The sequence below is a fragment of the Saccopteryx leptura genome, chromosome 2 (genome assembly GCF_036850995.1).
Source record: "Saccopteryx leptura isolate mSacLep1 chromosome 2, mSacLep1_pri_phased_curated, whole genome shotgun sequence".
Taxonomy (NCBI): domain Eukaryota; kingdom Metazoa; phylum Chordata; class Mammalia; order Chiroptera; family Emballonuridae; genus Saccopteryx; species Saccopteryx leptura.
Genome location: NC_089504.1, coordinates 7,735,055 through 7,751,865, shown reverse-complemented (window position 1 = coordinate 7,751,865; position 16,811 = coordinate 7,735,055). Strand labels below are relative to the sequence as shown.

At 51.7% G+C, this 16,811-nt stretch overlaps 1 protein-coding gene across 1 annotated transcript; it reads left to right on the top strand.

Annotated features, from left to right (window-relative positions):
- The first annotated feature begins 2 nt into the window (after window positions 1-2).
- On the top strand, window positions 3-5,864 carry SWI5 (SWI5 homologous recombination repair protein). The gene is made up of 6 exons (XM_066362694.1): window positions 3-93; window positions 166-248; window positions 444-557; window positions 3,254-3,375; window positions 3,933-4,027; window positions 5,547-5,864. The coding sequence occupies exons 1-6, from the start codon at window positions 3-5 to the stop codon at window positions 5,609-5,611; spliced, it is 570 nt and encodes a 189-aa protein (XP_066218791.1). The 3' UTR covers window positions 5,612-5,864.
- Window positions 5,865-16,811: the final 10,947 nt, after the last annotated feature.

Here is a 16,811-nt window from a genome sequence, read left to right as displayed (position 1 = left end):
GCATGGCCATGTTGACGCCCGCAAGGAGGAAGAGGCGGAGTCATATTGAAAGCTGTTCCGCCCACTTTGAGAGGCGGGGCCCGACCGCGCCGGGTGCGCGCGCAGCTCGCTGTGTGAACGTTCCGGGTCTCCATCGCAGCGTTCTGATGACCTGGTGGACCTGAGAGGCCGCTCTCCCGCCCCGCCCTGGACCCTCCTGTACCACAGACCCCCCCGAAACGGGGGGCGCGGACCCCCGGGCTCAGGAGGTGGGCTAGGGGCGGATAGCAGGGGATAAGCGCATCCTTTTACAGCCCCTTTCCGACCTCCCAGAGCTCTGCCTCAGCCGTTCTCGTCCCAGACTTCACCTCCCGAGACCCCGACCCTGTCCTCCACACACCCTCATCCCGGGAACACAGCCCCCGGCGCTCCTACTTCCCAACTCCTCCGCCCACACCCCACAGTACCCTGTCTTCCCGGAGCGGACTCGAGGGCCAATCAGCCATTTTCCCATCGGATCCCTCTCCAGGACTCAACCAGGACTTTCCAAAAGTTGCCGCGGGGCCTTCCGATCCCCTGTGAGTATGCCTGTGCCACCCCCACACTCTTGCCCTCCACCTGTAAGTCACTGCTGCTCCCAGCCGTCCTCTCCGACCCCACAACGGCTGACCCAGCCCTAACCCTCTCCAAGGGCTTCCCCTGACCAACCTTACTCTGCTGAGAAACTCCAGGCCATTTCTCAGTCCTCCCCTTCTTTTCCTCGTGCCCAAGCTTCGAAGAAGCAGTGTCCTGCCCTCCTCAGTGGCACGCCAGTGGGCTCTGTCTCGCCTCCTCCTGACAGCACCACAAGTGGTTCTTTTTCACATGCCATCCGCTCCCTCACCCGGCCCACCCACACATAATCCACTCCGGCTCCCTCAAACACATGTGCTCTCTCCTGTCTTAGAGTATCTGCATACACTGTCCCGTCTGGAATACCTTTTCTTTTTCCCCATTGATTTGAGAGAGAGAGAGAAGCATAAACTCATTCCATTTAGCTGTGCACCCATTGATTGCCTGTCATATGTTCCCCATGCCCTGACTGGGACTCAAACCTGCGACCTTGGGGTCAAGTTGGCAATTCTGGGATAGAACTGGCGACCTCAGTGCTCCAGGTTAACGCTTTTTGTGCTGTACCACCACCCAGGGCTGGAATACTCTCAGCTTTTTGCCAGTCTCATGCCTACACATCTTTTAAAATTGAACTTCCTCAGAGAGGCCTCACCCGCACTTCTGGCTCAATCTAGTGAACCTTTTAGACACTTGTTTAGCACACTATGCTTTATTTTCAAAGCACTTTTCAGATTTGTACCTTGTAGATTACTAATTTGTCATTCATTCTTTTGACCAATTTTAGTGAGTATCTACTATGTGCCATGTACTGTTGTAGACACAGTATAACCAGCAATAAATATAACAAAGGCACTGCCCTTTATGGAGTTTATACTCCAATGGTGTAAGGCCAACAGTGAAAATAATATCAATGAGCCTGACCAGGTGGTGGCGCAGTAGATAGAGCATTGGACTGGAACTCAGAAGACCCAGGTTCAAAACCCTGAGATTGCCAGCTTGAGCGTGGGGTCACTGTCCCTTCTGTGGGATCATAGACATGACCCCATGGTCGCTGGCTTAAAGCCAAGGTCGCTGGCTTGAGCCCAAGGTCACTGGCTTGAGCAAGGGGTCACTTGCTCTGCTGGAGCCCCACGGTCAAGGCACATATGAGAAATCAATCAGTGAATAACTAAGGTGTCACAACGAAGAACTGATGCTTCTCATCTCTCTCTCTTCCTGTCTGTCCCTCTCTCTGTTTCTCTCTGTGTCTCTGTCACAAAAAAAAGAAAAAGAAAATAATATCAATGAAAGGTATGACATGTCAGGTGATGATAGATGTCATAAAACATCAGGACAAAAGAATAGTGAGTGATTGAGGAGCAACCATTTAAATGAGGTGGTCAGTGAAGGCCTTCCTGATGGTGCGACTTCTTTCTTTTTTTTAATTACTAAGTGAGAAGTGGTGAGGCAGAGACAGATTTCTGCATGCCCCCCGACCAGGATTCACCTGCAACCCTGTCTAGAGCTGATGCTTCTCCCATCTGGGACCACTGCTCTGTTGCTCAGCAACCAAGCTATTTTAGCAACTGAGGCAAGGCCATGGAGCCATCCTTAGCACCCAGAGCCAACTTGCTTGAACCAATTTTTCTAGGCCATGACTGTAGAAGGAGAAGAGAGGGAGGGGGAGGAGTGGAGAAGCAGATGGTCGCTTCTCCTGTGCCCTGACCAGGAATCGAACCTGGGATATCCACACACCGGGCCGACATTCTACTTCTGAGCCAACCAGCCAGGGCCAGAAGTGTGACTTCTGAGTAGAGCTTTAAATGAAGATCTCTAAGGGAAGAGCATAATTGTTGAGTGTTTTATATTTGGAACTAAACTACCCATTCCATGAAGGCAGAGGCCAGGCTTGCTGTCTTCTCTGTTGCTGCAGCGCAGGAGCCTTTGCTAGTGCCTACTCACTATTTGACGACTGACTTGATTAAATGCACCGTCCAAAGAATAGGAACCACGTCTTCCTCCATCTCTTCTTGCGTCACGTGTAGACAGTTGATCCAACACACATTTCCTGAAAATTAGCAGTGTACCAGGCACTGGTCTCTGCAGCTTTTGGAAGCATAATGGGCAAAGATGAACTATAGTTCCAGGGAAAGACTTGGTTATCCAATGAGATCATAAACTTAGTGACATCACCGACTTGAGAGACAAATCCACGTAGACATGAGGCAGATTGGGGTTAGATTGGGGCCGGGGTAGGCCCTTTAGTTAAAATTGGGTTTGGCTAGGAGTGACAGAAAACCCCAAATAGTGGTGACTTAAACATCAGGGACACAGGCCTCTGTCTTGTTCCGCCGTATCTTCAGTGTGGCTTCTACTTCATCATCCAAAACGCTGTTTAGCTCCAGTGTCACTTCCACATTCCAGCTGACAGGAAGGAGAAAGGCCTGCCCTCTCCCCGGAAGGACAGTTCCCAGACGTAGCATATACCACTTTGAATTAAGTTCCACTTGCCAGAACTTAGTTATAGTGCCATATATAATTCCAAGGGAAGCTGGGAAATGTAGTCTCATTTGGGCCTCTATTACCAAGCAGAAGCAGGGAGTGGCTATTTGGGGGACAACTTGTAGGTTCTGAATTGTGAATAACTGGTCAGTTCAGCCAGTGACTTTTTTGTTCCATTCAGCGGCCATCTCCCAAGTCTGGCCAGGCTGATGGGGCCAGTGAGGATTCTCTGCACCTTGACATTCAGAAGCTGAAGGAGAAGAGGGACATGCTGGACAAGGAGATCTCCCAGTTAACATCTGAGTAAGTCCCACTGGACTCCTCAGGGAACTTAAGATAACTCGTGCCCAGTAATGGCAACCCAGTCACGGTATCTCAGCGTAAAAACAGGACGGCACCGTTGGACTCGGGGTGTCCCAGCAGCCTCTCGGGTAGCATGTGCGCAGGCTCGGGGGTACCAGGAAACAGGAACCGGAGAGCTGTTGGGCATGGAGGTTAACGCTGTCTGGGGCCCACACTCTCTGCCTCTGCTTTTGTCTGCACCCAAACTCCATTCCTCTCTGCAGGCGTGGTTTTCAGTGCCTGGGGGAGGCTGGTTCTTCTACAACTCCTGGGTTTCCCCACACCCCTTGTGCCAGCCACATGACACGGACATGGGGCCTCTCCCTGAGGGTATGGAGAGCGTTGGCCAGGGACTGATACCTTGCTATGACAAGCTTCAGTGGACAGGGTCTATCTTGCCATCTCTTTGTCCCCATCGCTGAGCACCAAGTAGGCCCTTTGTGAACATTTGTTAAATAGATGCCTTGTCTCTCTGAGCGTTGGACCCTCATCAGCCCCTCTCTCCGTCCCTCACCCAGGGGCTACAGTGTGGACGAACTGGAGGACCACATCTCCCAGCTCCATGAGTATAATGACATCAAGGATGCGGGCCAGATGCTGCTGGGCAAGCTAGGTGAGAGCAGGACTCCGAGGAGCAGACAGGGCTCAAAGGAAGGCCCGACCCTCAGCCCTGGCTGGGTTTCGCTCCTAACTTGCCAATCTTCCCACCCTTAGCAGCTTCCCACTCTCTGAAGGCCCCTGCACCTTCCTGGCCACCTAGCGAAGCAGCTGTATAGCTCCTACCTGTGCCCCCTGGCTTTTTATTCTGGGTGGAGCATGCTTTGAGGCTGCACGTAGGTCTGAGCATGGGCTCACCCACCTGCTGGACCAGAGACCAGGGTCCCCACTCTTCTGGGGCCTTTTCAGACTGATTGAAACCTAGCCTCAAGGGGCTGATTGCTCCAGAGGCAGAAAGTGCTGAGCGGCTCTGTGTGGTTTAAAGGGGTTCTTCCTTGAACACAGTCTCACTATGCAGAGGACTTGGCCTGAGGCACAGACACTTGTGTGTCTGGGCGGGCTCGGACAGCCCACCTTGGAGGTAAGGAATTGTTTAGATGGCCTCAGTTGCATCACCTGGCTCAGACCGGTGGGCATTGATGGTCAGTGGGCAGTGACCATTTGGGGTGGACAGCTGGGACTGTCTGTCCAGTTGCTGCATGAGTTTTATCACTTGTGGCAGAACTGTCCGCATCCAGGATTCCGCGGCAGGGAGGGCTTCTCTCTGTTTCAGTGAGGAATTGGTCCCAAAGGAGGGGAAGGAGAAAACAGGAGGAGGGAAATAGAGAGGCACGAAGAGAGGAAGATAACCGGGGCTCAGGAAGAAAGAAGTATGAGGTGACTGTAGCCCAGTGGTTAGGGCATGAGCTCTCATTAAACAGGCCCCAGCTTGAGACCTTTCCTCAGCTCATAGGAGATGGAGCAGGCGCCCTATCCACTGTCACTTGTTCAGTGAATGTTTACTCAGCACCTACCCTGTGCTACCCTACAAGGCATGGGAACACTGTGGAGAACCAGACATTTGAAGGGCTCTGTTTTTCATGTGACTTCTGTTTCCATGTTGGGCTGGGGGAGGGGGATTGGTCACTAATAAAGAACACAGACAGATGAATTATAAAACGTGCTAGGTGCTACAAAGGAATGAAAGGGCAGAGATGGAAGGTACTGAGGTAGGACTAGGGCGGCAGGTGGGGACGAAGGAAGGTGGTCGGGGAGGCCTCTGAAGAGAGCCATTCACAGGGCAGGAAGGGAGGGCAGGAGCAGTGAGTGCCACCAGAGGGCAGGGCTTAGCACCTGGGCCAGGCCAAGGGGGCGGGTCTCCAGCAGGCTCTGACTGCAACGTGAACGACATCTCCGTGTCCAGCAGATGACTCCAGCTGCTCTGGGTGGAGAAAGCATTCGAGGGGAGCCCTGTTTGACTCATCAGCAGAGTGGGGCAGGGGTTCGGTGAGTCTAGTTAGGGGTGGTCGAGCAGGAGTGGCAGGAGGGTAATCATGGCGACAAGAACCGCAGGAAGGAGCGGGAGTCGGACTGCCCTGGTGGTCAGGGATCTGACCAGCCCCGCCCCGCCCACGGACATGCACCCTTCCTTTCAGCCATGATTCGAGGTGTCACCACCAAAGAGTTGTATCCAGAATTCGGCCTGGACATGAGCGACTGAGCAGAGGCTCACAGCCCCTTGTCCTCGGCCCACTGGGGCAGGCAGATGTGGCCATGAGCAGCTATGAGACCCCAAGCCGCGCATCTACAGGCTTCCAGCAAGGGAGTGTCAGAGCCCTTTCCTAGAGAGCCCATGCTGAGTCGGGGGAAGGTGGAGGAGAAGGTCTGTTCCCTCCTCCAGGGTCCCCAAGATGTCCCAGTGACACCTGTGTATGTGTATATGTGTCCTCTTTGTAAATAAAAGCGTGAACGATCTTGCTGCGGATTTGTATGCTGGGGCTCTGTCCTCCGATAGTGCCCGTCTCACCTGGGGGAGGGGCTGCCAGCTCTCATAGGCGCCAGGCCCTGTGCCAGGTGCTTCGTAGCCATTGTCTCTAGTGCTTCAATCCATCCTTTGAGGATTTAGTTTTGCTCCCCCAGTTTTCAGATGAGGAAATAGAGGCTCAGAGAGGCAAAGTGACTTGCCCAAGTTCACAGAGCCAGCAAGTAGCAGAGCAAGGATTTGAACCCAAGTCTAACTTTGAAGCTCACAGTTTGCAGTACTGTCTTTCTGGGTGGGGAACAAGCTGGTAAGAGCTAATAGTGAAATAGCAACATTGGTAGGAGTTCTTCCCTTGTAACTTGATGTACAGAATAAGGGTTCCGGTCCCCGGCTGTCAACTCTGCCAAGCAAGGGTGAGCTGTCACTTCTTCACTGGGCGGCGCTTCTCATGACCAGCCCCATCACCGGCAGGGGTGTGACCGGAGTGTCACAACTGCTCAGCGCAATCCAGGATCGCAGCATTTCACACCAGACTTGCCGAGTGTTCCGACTATTCCTGCTGCCCCTCTGGCCCTGTCCGACTGGGCATTTCTCCCAAGATTTCAGATGTGACAGCAGCCCTTAGGGCCAGGCTGTCATAAGGTGAAGGAAGTGTAGTTCCTAGAAACTGGCCATTTGAGTCCCTCCTCTGGGTTCCAGCTCTGCCCGCTTATGGGCTGTGTGACCACAGGCATCCGACTTGGCCTGTAGACGTGGAAATAATAGTAGGACAGTATGCGTCCATTAGCTCTAGCTACTTCAGCCAGCAAACCCGATTCTCCATGGCTGGCCCCAGTAAAGATTTCTCTGTCTCACAAAGTGTGAGGAGGGTCTGGCAGCCCTTACGTCTCAGAGCTTCACCACCGGAACCCACAGCAGGAGAAAAGATGGAGGCAACACATCAACCCCGAACTGACCCCAGAATCAGCAGTTGTCCCTGTGCTCACAAGTGCATGTCCAGAACCAGTCATGTGGCCCAACCTGACTGAATGAGGCTGGGGAGTGAGGGAGTCACGGATATTCGGATACTCGCTGGGCGCTAGCTCCAGAGGGCGCCCTGCAGTGCTGAGCAAACGGGAGCCCTTCCTCCCCTGTGCTCCGGCCCTGCGCCAGGCTGCGGTCACCCTCTGCATCCATCCGCCCTTCTGCACTCCCCAGGAAAGCCTGCATCATGCATTCTCATGGGGGGGGGGCTTTCTGGCCATTTCTTAAACTTCCACACCATAATGTCACGGGTTTTCACAACCACTTTATGAAGTAGGTTCTATTATTGTCCCCATTTTGCAGTTAAGGAAACTGAGGTTCAGAGAGTGGAAGCAACTTGTCCAAGTCACACAGTGGCAGAGCTGGGACCAGAACCCAGGCTTCTGACCTGGACCCCACACCCTGAGGCCTTGCACTGGACTCTTACCAGACCAGGTGCCCTCTGAGAACAAGACGGTCAGGTCCATCTGGAACAATGTGCCTCGTGCACACTCAGTGCTCACCAGCTGAGTGTGCTCCTGCTCCTGCTCCTGCTCCCTGGGGTCTTGGTGGAGAGTGAGTGACCAAACTAGAGATGGAGCCAGTACTAGAGTGGGCTCCTGAGATTCCCACTCTTCCAGGCCCCACAGAGCTGTCACCTGTTCTGACCCACTCCCCTCTCAACTTCCTGGGTCCCATCATTTCACAGAGGGGAGGGGGAAGAAGAGGAGAGGCCAGCAGCCAGGCTTGGACGGGAGGGAACCCCAGGAGACATGACTCCCATCCTTCGGTTTCCCCCACCTTACCCTGTTTTCTCTGCATGGACGGTTGGCTCGGCTCGCCCCTGTTCACACAAAAAACCAAGGCCTGGAGCTGGGGAGCCAGGGGCTCTGGGGCTCTGCTCACCTGCCAGCCGAGGGTCAGGGAACTAAGAGGCGGTGGTGAGGCAGCATGATAACAGGCAGCTGCAGGGTCACAGGCGCACGCTCGAGTGGCACTAACCAACGTGGACCATTGAGAAGACTTCCGAGAAAAGAGACATCGACATCTGTGCAGGAGAAGGAGCCAGCCAGACAAGAATTTGGGAAACGGGTTTGATTCCCAGCCAGGGCACACAGGAGAAGCGCCCCCGTCTGCTTCTCCACCCCTCCCCCTCTCCTTCTCTATCTCTCCCCCTCCCGCAGCCAAGGCTCCATTGCAGCAAAGTTGGCCCGGGCGCTGAGGATGGCTCCATGGCCTCCACCTCAGGCGCTAGAATGGCTCCAGCTGCAATGGAGCAATGCCCCAGATGGGCAGAGCATCGTCCTCTCATGGGCATGCCAGGTGGATCCAGGTCAGGCACATGTGGGAGTCTGTCTGCCTCCCCACTTCTCTCTTCAGAAAAATACAAAATAATAATAATAACAATAATAATAATAATTTGGGAGAGCATTCCAGAAGTGGACATGGGGCTGGTAAAGGCCCAGAGGCCGAGAACTTGGTGAGCCCAGGACACTAAGGGGCTCGGTTCAGTTGGAGAGTGAGTAGGAATGAAGCCCCTCTCAAACACAGTCCTAATCCAGCTCTGCTTCTTGGACTAATTTTGTGGGGGGAGGGAGATGGGTGCAGTTTTTATTTTCTACAACTCACATGTTTGATGATTTGACTCTTATGATTTAAAAAATCTAATAAAGACATTAAAGGCAGACATGTAGGAAGGGAGTGCACCAAGGTAGTAACAATGCTGTTTAGACGGTGGGCTTATTGGCGGGTTCCCCCCCCCCCCCCGCCGTGTTTCTGTACCGCGTTCAGTGTTCCACGTAGGCAGCGCCGCAGCTGGGGGGGCCGGCGTCTCCACGTCCCCGCCACGCGCCTCTTCGCTCCGGAGTTCCTAATCGAGCTAGTTAATCCTGGCCTTCCTGTAACTGGTGCTTTCCTTCTTTCATTCTCCTCATTTCTCCCACCCACTTTTTGGTATCTAATATCAAAATTTATAGCAAGATATCTTCCCCCTTTCCCTTAACTCTGTACCAGTTTTTTTTGTGTGTGTTTTTTGTTTTTACAGAGGCAGAGATAGACAGGGACAGACAGACAGGAACAGAGAGAGATGAGAAGCATCAATCATCAGTTTCTCGTTTTGCGTTGTGACTTCTTAGTTGTTCATTGATTGCTTTCTCACATGTGCCTTGACCGTGGGCCTTCAGCAGACCGAGTAACCCCCTGCTGGAGCCAGCGACCTTGGGTCCAAGCTGGTGAGCTCTTTGCTCAAGCCAGATGAGCCCGCGCTCAAGCTGGCGAGCTCGGGGTCTCAAACCTGGGTCCTTCCGCATCCCAGTCCGACGCTCTATCCACTGCGCCACCACCTGGTCAGGCCTGTACTAGTTATTTTGCTTAACTCGAAGCTTATCCTCAATCCTAATTCCACATGTTACTAGAAAACAAGGACACTCGTCTCTTGTTCCCTAAACCCCTTGCCTCTTCACAAATTACAGATAACCGACAGTCCCAAGATGTCCTACGGCTACGTATTTGCTTTCTGGCTGTCGCCCTGAGTTGCACTGGGAAGGCCACTGATGACACTCGGGTCGATTTCACGTTTTCAGGTTCAGAATGAATATGCTGCCAATACTCCAACGACTTTTGCATTTGGGGCCAATTTTAAGGCACTAAATAGGATGCTTGGAAGGAAAGCACCAATCAGCTGGGTCCATTTCCTCCTTGCGCCTCCGTTCTCCTCGGTGTCACGGCTGGATGAAGCCTCAAGAGGGCAGTGTCTGCTCAAGAGATGTACCAGACGGCCTGAAAGCCACCCCAGCACGGCCTTGCTGGGAAGGTCCCGCCCTACCAAGCCATTGGCCACAGACTAGATCTCCCAGCGCCCCACAGAGGACACAGGGGTTTTCTCTGGCAATATGCCTCCCAGGAATCTGAAGTGACCCCCCACCTAAGGTCAGTAAGAAGCCAACTGGTTGTGAGATGTGAACTGTGCCATGACATTTCTGAGCCTGCCCGATGGTGCTGGAAAACAGGCAGCCCAGAGTAACTGACATTGTGAGTGCCCGAACTGTTTGATCACGTCCAGTGTAAACGTTATTTATAATTGAACATTTATCACCTCGCATATACAGGAGTTCAAATCACTAAAGCACAGCTCCCTCCCTTCCAGGAGCACACCTGTGCCTTCCCCCACCCTCCTCCTCTTCTCCACCCCCCCACCCCGCCCTACCACAGGCATTTTCCTTGCCTCACTCTTTCTCCTAAGCTCTAAGGGACCCCATGAGACTTGGAACCAGGGAGCAGTGGGCAGTGGCAGCTCGTCCTGGCTAACCTCCTGAACCTTTTCCAAGTTCCCTTTTCTCTCTCTATCTTCCTGCATGGCCAATAAATTCTTCCTTTACTTGCTTAAAAAAACAAACAAAGACCTGACTTGTGGTGGCGCAGTGGATAAAGCGTCAACCTGGAAACGCTGAGGTTACCGGTTCAAAACCCTGGGCTTGCCTGGTCAAGGCACATATGGGAGTTGATGCTTCCTGCTCCTCCCCCCTTCTCTCACTCTCTCTCCCCTCTCTATAATGAATAATAATTTAAAAAATCTAAAACAAACAAAAAAATCCATTAAGGCAATACAGTCTGTATTCTCATCCCTGGGAACTGAAAGGGGTCATTTCTGGGCAGCCTGACCTCACTGAGGAAGTGTCACCAGACAGCACCACACTTTAGCTTTGCTCAGAAGAAGGGGACACTTTGGGAAGGGAGAGAGAGGAGGAAGGCCGGGCAAAGGGCCCAGTTACAAGCAAAGATTTCCACAAAGAAAGGTTTGATAGTAGTAATAGCCAACATTTACAAAATAGTGTGGGCCGCCCTGGCCAGTTTGCTCAGTGGTTGCAACGTCCCAATGTGCCGAGGTTTCAGGCTTAACCCCCAGCCAGGGCCCAGACAAGAATCAAGGACAGCATGAGTAGAACAAGGAATCGATGTTTCTCTCTTCCCACACCCTCTAAACATCAATTAAAACAAAAACAAAAGCCAGTGTGGGTTAGTGTGTCTAGATGGATACTCCCACACCTCCCTAGTTCCCCAGTTCAGTATCCCCAAACTGAATCTCGGAGGGGTGGAACAACTTGCTCAAGGTCACAGGTCCATACCCAGGGCCCGGCTGCCAGTGTGCTGTCCTGGTTCCCCAGCAGAAGCTCGATCTCTCTCGAGTCTCTCACTCAAGGTCATGCATTAAAAGGAGTCAGAACTTGGACCCAGAATTCTCTGAGCCCATAAACCCAAGGTCTTAACCACAAATCTCTGCTGTGCTTCTAGAAAGTTATATCTGTCCAAGGCCTTAATCTAGCAGCTAGGCTAGTGGCCAGAAATGAACAGTCCCAGCTTTGGTCTTGGGCTTGGCCTTGGCCCCTGGCTCCTAATTTCTCTTGAGTAGGAAGCTTTGCTCTCTTCTCAGTGAGCCTCTCATCCCTATCATTGGGAACTCTGAACAGGAGTAAATCTCTCCTGGCCTTTAGTTCCTTCAGTTTCTTGTGTTCATCCCAGACTCCCAAAGGATCTCAGCTTCCATAATAATTCTAGCAGCCAGCATGCTGAGCACATGCTCTGCGCCAGGCCCCGAGCCTGGCGCTCAGTGTGGCTGTTGCATGTATTCCTGATGGCAGCCCTGAGAGCGGTAGAGTTATCCGTTTTCCAGATAAACAAATGAAGCTCAAAGAGGTTAAGTCACTTTCCCAAAGAAACACAGCTAATTAGCAGACTCAGAGAGTGAAGTTTCCACAGACATGCTCTTTAAAGACCTGGGAATAATTTCTAAGCCTCTGTCACAATTATCCGAGAGGGCTTTTAAAAATAAAGATTTGGGTTCCTAACCCTGCCTTAGGGATTCTGATTTTGCAGGAGGCCTATATATTTTTAATTTTTTTTTAATTTGTTGATTGATTTTTAGATAAAGGGGAGAGAGACAGAGAAAGGGGGGGGGAGAAGCAGAAAGCATCAATTCGTAGTTGTTTCCCATATGTGTCTTGACCAGGCAAGCTCAGGGTTTCAAACCGGCGACCTCAGCATTCCAAGTCAACGCTTTATCCACTGTGCCACCACAGGTCAGTCAAATATATATATTTTTAAATTTTTATTTTATTTTGTTTACTTTATTATTTTTTTGTGTGTGTATTTTTCTGAAGTGAGAAGCAGGGAGGCAGAGAGACTCCTGCATGCACCCAACTGGGATACACCCGGCATGCCCACCAGAGGGCAGTGCTCTGCCCCTCCGGGCCATTGCTTCATTGCAACCAGAGCCATTTTAGCACTTGAGGCAGTGGCCATGGAGCCATCCTCAGCACCCAGGCCAACTTTGCTCCAATGGAGCCTTGGCTGTCGGAGCAGAAGAGAGAGACAATGAGAAAGGAGAAGGGGGAAGGGTGGAGAAACAGATAGGTGCTTCTCCTGTGTGCCCTGACCGGGAATTGAACCCAGGACATCCACATGCTGGCCTGACGCTCTACTGATTTTAGAGAGAGAAAGGGAGAGAGAGAGACAGGAACATCTCCCTGTTCCTGTATGTGCCCTGACCAGGGATTGAACTGGCAACCTCTGTTCTTTGGGATGATGCTCAAATCAACTGAACTATCTGGCCAAGGCACAGATCTATATTTTTATTTTTATTTTTTTCATTTTTCTGAAGCTGGAAACAGGGAGAGACAGTCAGACAGACTCCCGCATGCGCCCGACCGGGATCCACCCGGCACGCCCACCATGGGGCGACGCTCTGCCCACCAGGGGGCGATGCTCTGCCCATCCTGGGCGTCGCCATGTTGCGACCAGAGCCACTCTAGCGCCTGAGGCAGAGGCCACAGAGCCATCCCCAGCGTCCGGGCCATCTTTGCTCCAGTGGAGCCTTGGCTGCGGGAGGGGAAGAGAGAGACAGAGAGGAAAGCGCGGCAGAGGGGTGGAGAAGCAAATGGGCGCTTCTCCTGTGTGCCCTGGCCGGGAATCGAACCCGGGTCCTCCGCACGCTAGGCCGACGCTCTACCGCTGAGCCAACCGACCAGGGCAGATCTATATTTTTAAATGAGCAACCCAAGAGTTCTTGGTACCTGGCCTTCCAGTGAGTGTTCCTTTATAACTGACAAATTGCTTTTAAAACACCAGTAATAATATCTAAATTCCTGCCTCCAAAGCAGCCATCTTTAAACCCATTTCCAGAGCCACCAGCCCCTCCAAGTCAGCTCTAGATCAAGCCCAGGTGGATTCCCTCTGGCTTCTCCCCAGGGCCCTCTCATAGGCCTGGCATTTGCCAGCTCAGTTCCTGGGCTGGAGTTGATCTGCTGCTCCACCCTCCACCCTGGCACCAGCAGACCTGCCCAGCTGGTTTGCCAGGAAGGAACTTGTCCTGTTTTCCATCTTAGGGTTCTTCTAGATCCAGGTTTATAGGGGCTCAGATCGTTCCTGTAGGGGTTTGGGGGGTGGGGACCACGTGGAGAGAAGTTCTGGGCAGGGGGTCACTTTGAGCACGGGTTTCTTTGCTGATCACGCTGATCCCGAGGCAAGGCGGCTTGAAAAGCCGCAGAACAGCCCCGCCCCCTCACCAATCACACCTGAGCCGCCCACCTGATGCTTATCTCTCTTAATCCACCTCCACCACCCCCAGCAGCAGCCCGAGCCTAGTCTCACCCAGGCAGGAACTTCTTTGTGTGACTAATGTGGGTCCCTCCTGTTATCCAGCCCATCTCCCGATGAGTCCTATGCCTCCTGCTCCAAGGAGGGTCTGGCAGGATATGACAGAGCAAATCAAGATGTCAATAATAAGAGAGCATTTGAGATCTTGCTCCCCAGTGTATGTCGTCAGTCTGACTCAAACTCTTATTTAAAAAAAAAAAAAAGATGTTGACAATACAGTGGTGGATATGGGTTTTTTTTCCCTTTTTTAAATTTTTTATTTATTCATTTTAGCGAGGAGAGGGAGAGACAGAGAGAGAGAGAGAGAGGAGAGAGAGAGAGAGAGAGAGGAGAGACAGAGAGAGAGAAGGGGGGAGGAGCTGGAAGCATCAACTCCCATATGTGCCTTGACCAGGCAAGCCCAGGGTTTCGAACCGGCGACCTCAGCATTTCCAGGTTGACGCTTTATCCACTGCGCCACCACAAGTCAGGCGGATATGGTTTTTTGTTTGTCTTACCTGGCAGCCACACAGAGAGAGCTCAGCAGGCAGGGCCCTGTGGAGACAGACACAGGAGGCTGGGCTGGGGCTCCATCTCGCCAGGCCTCAGTTTTGGCATCTTTTATAGATGTAGGTAAAATAATACCCTCTGTGGTCACTTCACAACTGATCATAAATATAAGGGCTGTTTTAATGATTGAAAGATAGAGGCAAATGTTAGCTCATTATTATAATGATACACTTCTATGTTCTAAGCATATTCCTGACCCCCAGGGACTGCAAGGTCATTTTGACTTAAAGTGGGACCTTAAGGAGCAAACATTCCAGGTGCAGTGGGGTCTGGGAGGAGTGGGGAGAGGAGGGCTGGGAAGGAGTAAGAAAGAGGGCATCGCCTGCCCTGTGGTGGCGCAGTGGATAAAGTGTCGACCTGGAATGCTGAGGTTGCCGGTTCAAAACCCTGGGCCTGCCCGGTCAAGGCATATATGGGAGTTGATGCTTCCTGCTCCTCCCCCCTTTCTTTCTCTCTCTCTCTCTTCTCTAAAATTAATACAATAAATAAAAATAAAAAAATAAAAAAAAAGAGGCCCTGGCCGGTTGGCTCAGCAGTGGAGCGTCGGCCTGGCATGCGGGGTACCCAGGTTCGATTCCCGGCCAGGGCGCATAGGAGAGGCGCCCATTTGCTTCTCCACCCCTCCCCCTCTCCTTCCTCTCTGTCTCTCTCTTCCCCTCCCGCAGCCATGGCTCCATTGGAGCAAGGATGGCCCAGGCGCTGGGGATGGCTCCTTGGCCTCTGCCCCGGGCGCTAGAGTGGCTCTGGTCGTGGCAGAGCGACGCCCCGGAGGGGCAGAGCATCGCCCCCTGGTGGGCAGAGCATCGCCCCTGGTGGGCGTGCTGGGTGGATCCCGGTCGGGCGCATGCGGGAGTCTGTCTGGCTGTCTCTCCCCGTTTCCAGCTTCGGAAAAAAAGAAAAAAAAAAAAGAAAAGAAAGAGGGCATGCAGGAGAGGGCAGAGAGGGGAGCGGCTGGCAGTGTATGAAGAGAAAACCCTTACTTGAAAACTGTGACATCTAGCCCTGGCCAGATGGCTCGATTGGTTAGACCAGGGGTCCCCAAACTTTTTACACAGGGGGCCAGTTCACTGTCCCTCAGACCGTTGGAGGGCCAGACTATAAAAAAAACTATGAACAAATCCCTATGCACACTGCACATATCACATGTTTATCTTAAAGTAAAAAAACAAAATGGGAACAAATACAATATTTAAAGAACAAGTAAATTTAAATCAACAAACTGACCAGTATTTCAAAGGGAACTATGGGCCTGCTTTTGGCTAATGAGATAGTCAATGCCCAGTTCCATATTTGTCACTGCCAGCCATAACAAGTGATATGATGTGCTTCCGGAGCCATGACATGTGCAAACTGCGTCACTGGAAGTAGTACTGTACATGAGCGACGCCACACACAGCATCCGCATCCTGTGCTCCTCTCACTGACCACCAATGAAAGAGGTGCCCCTTCCGGAAGTGTGGCGGGGGCCGGATAAATGGCCTCAGGGGGCCGCAGTTTGGGGACCCCTGGGTTAGACAGAGCATCTACCCAGAGCACAAAGGTTGCCAGTTCAATCCTTGGTCAAGGCACATACAGGACCAGATCAATGTTTCTGTAAATTTAAAAATAATAATAATAAAAAGAAAGCTGTGCTATCTGATATCTGGGGATTGATACTGATTGATTGATTCATTCATTCATCCAACAAGTATTTTTCCAGGCACTGCTTTAACCAACCTCTGAAGATACAATAGTAAGGAAAACAGACAAACATCCCTGTCCTTGTGGAGCTTACATTCTAAGGTAGGGGAGACAGACAATACATCAAATAAGAATAAATTATTAATTTGATCTTGAGAGAAAAATAAGTCAAGGAAAAGGGATGGGACCTGAAGTTTATAACATTTGAGCCTTCCCTCCGCCCCACTGCATATTGAATGAGTTCCAGTTTAGATCCTGGGTGCAGGAAGGGGCAGACTGGCCAGTTTCAATAGGGTGGAAAAGTGTCAGAGGAGTCGAGACCCACCGGAGGGGAGGGATGGAGCCCGTGGATGCCTTACAGGAGCCAGTGTGCACTCAGCAGGTAGTCAAGGAGGAGAGCAGGGAAAAGAGAGGAAATGGGGGAGGTTTCGGGCCTTTCAAGCCATTGTAAGGACATTGGCTTCTATTCCAGGTGAGACAGAAGGGGCTTTTTTTTTTTTAATTGATTTTTAGGGAGACAGAAACATTGATTTGTTGTTCCACTTAGTTGTCTGTTCATTAGTTGCTTCCTGTATAAGCCCTGACCGGGGATTGAATCCTTAACCTTGGCATATTGCAACTGGCAGTTAGACAGGAGCGGAGCAAGGACTATAAACTGGGCACAGGTCACTAGGGTGGAAAGCCCCAGGTGCCTAGCAACGGGCAAAACTGGGAAGACGAGGATCTTGCCTAGAGGGTGACCTTTCTTCCTCTAGCTGGTCATGCAGATCAAACCCCCTCAGCATGGGGAATAAACAAGGGGACTGATAGTAGCCCCAACAGGAGACTATGTAACTGTTGCAAATTTACTAAAAACTGTTTTATGCTTTCTGCAGAGATGGAGATGAATTGCAACACCACCACTAATTTATCTTAGGCCTTTAGCCACATTAAATCACCTGCAGGATGGTTTCTTTCTTTCTTTTTTTTTTTTTTTTTAGAGACAGAGAGTCAGAGAGGGATAGATAGGGACAGACAGAAAGGAACGGAGAGAGATGAGAAGTATCAATCATCAGTT

Coding starts and splice junctions, on each gene's coding strand:
- SWI5 (XM_066362694.1), top strand. CDS start 3: ATGGCCATGTTGACGCCCGCAAGGAGGAAGAGGCGGAGTCATATTGAA. Junction 94..165: donor GCGGGGCCCGACCGCGCCGG/GTGCGCGCGCAG, acceptor GGTGGACCTGAG/AGGCCGCTCTCCCGCCCCGC. Junction 4,028..5,546: donor GATGCTGCTGGGCAAGCTAG/GTGAGAGCAGGA, acceptor CCTTCCTTTCAG/CCATGATTCGAGGTGTCACC.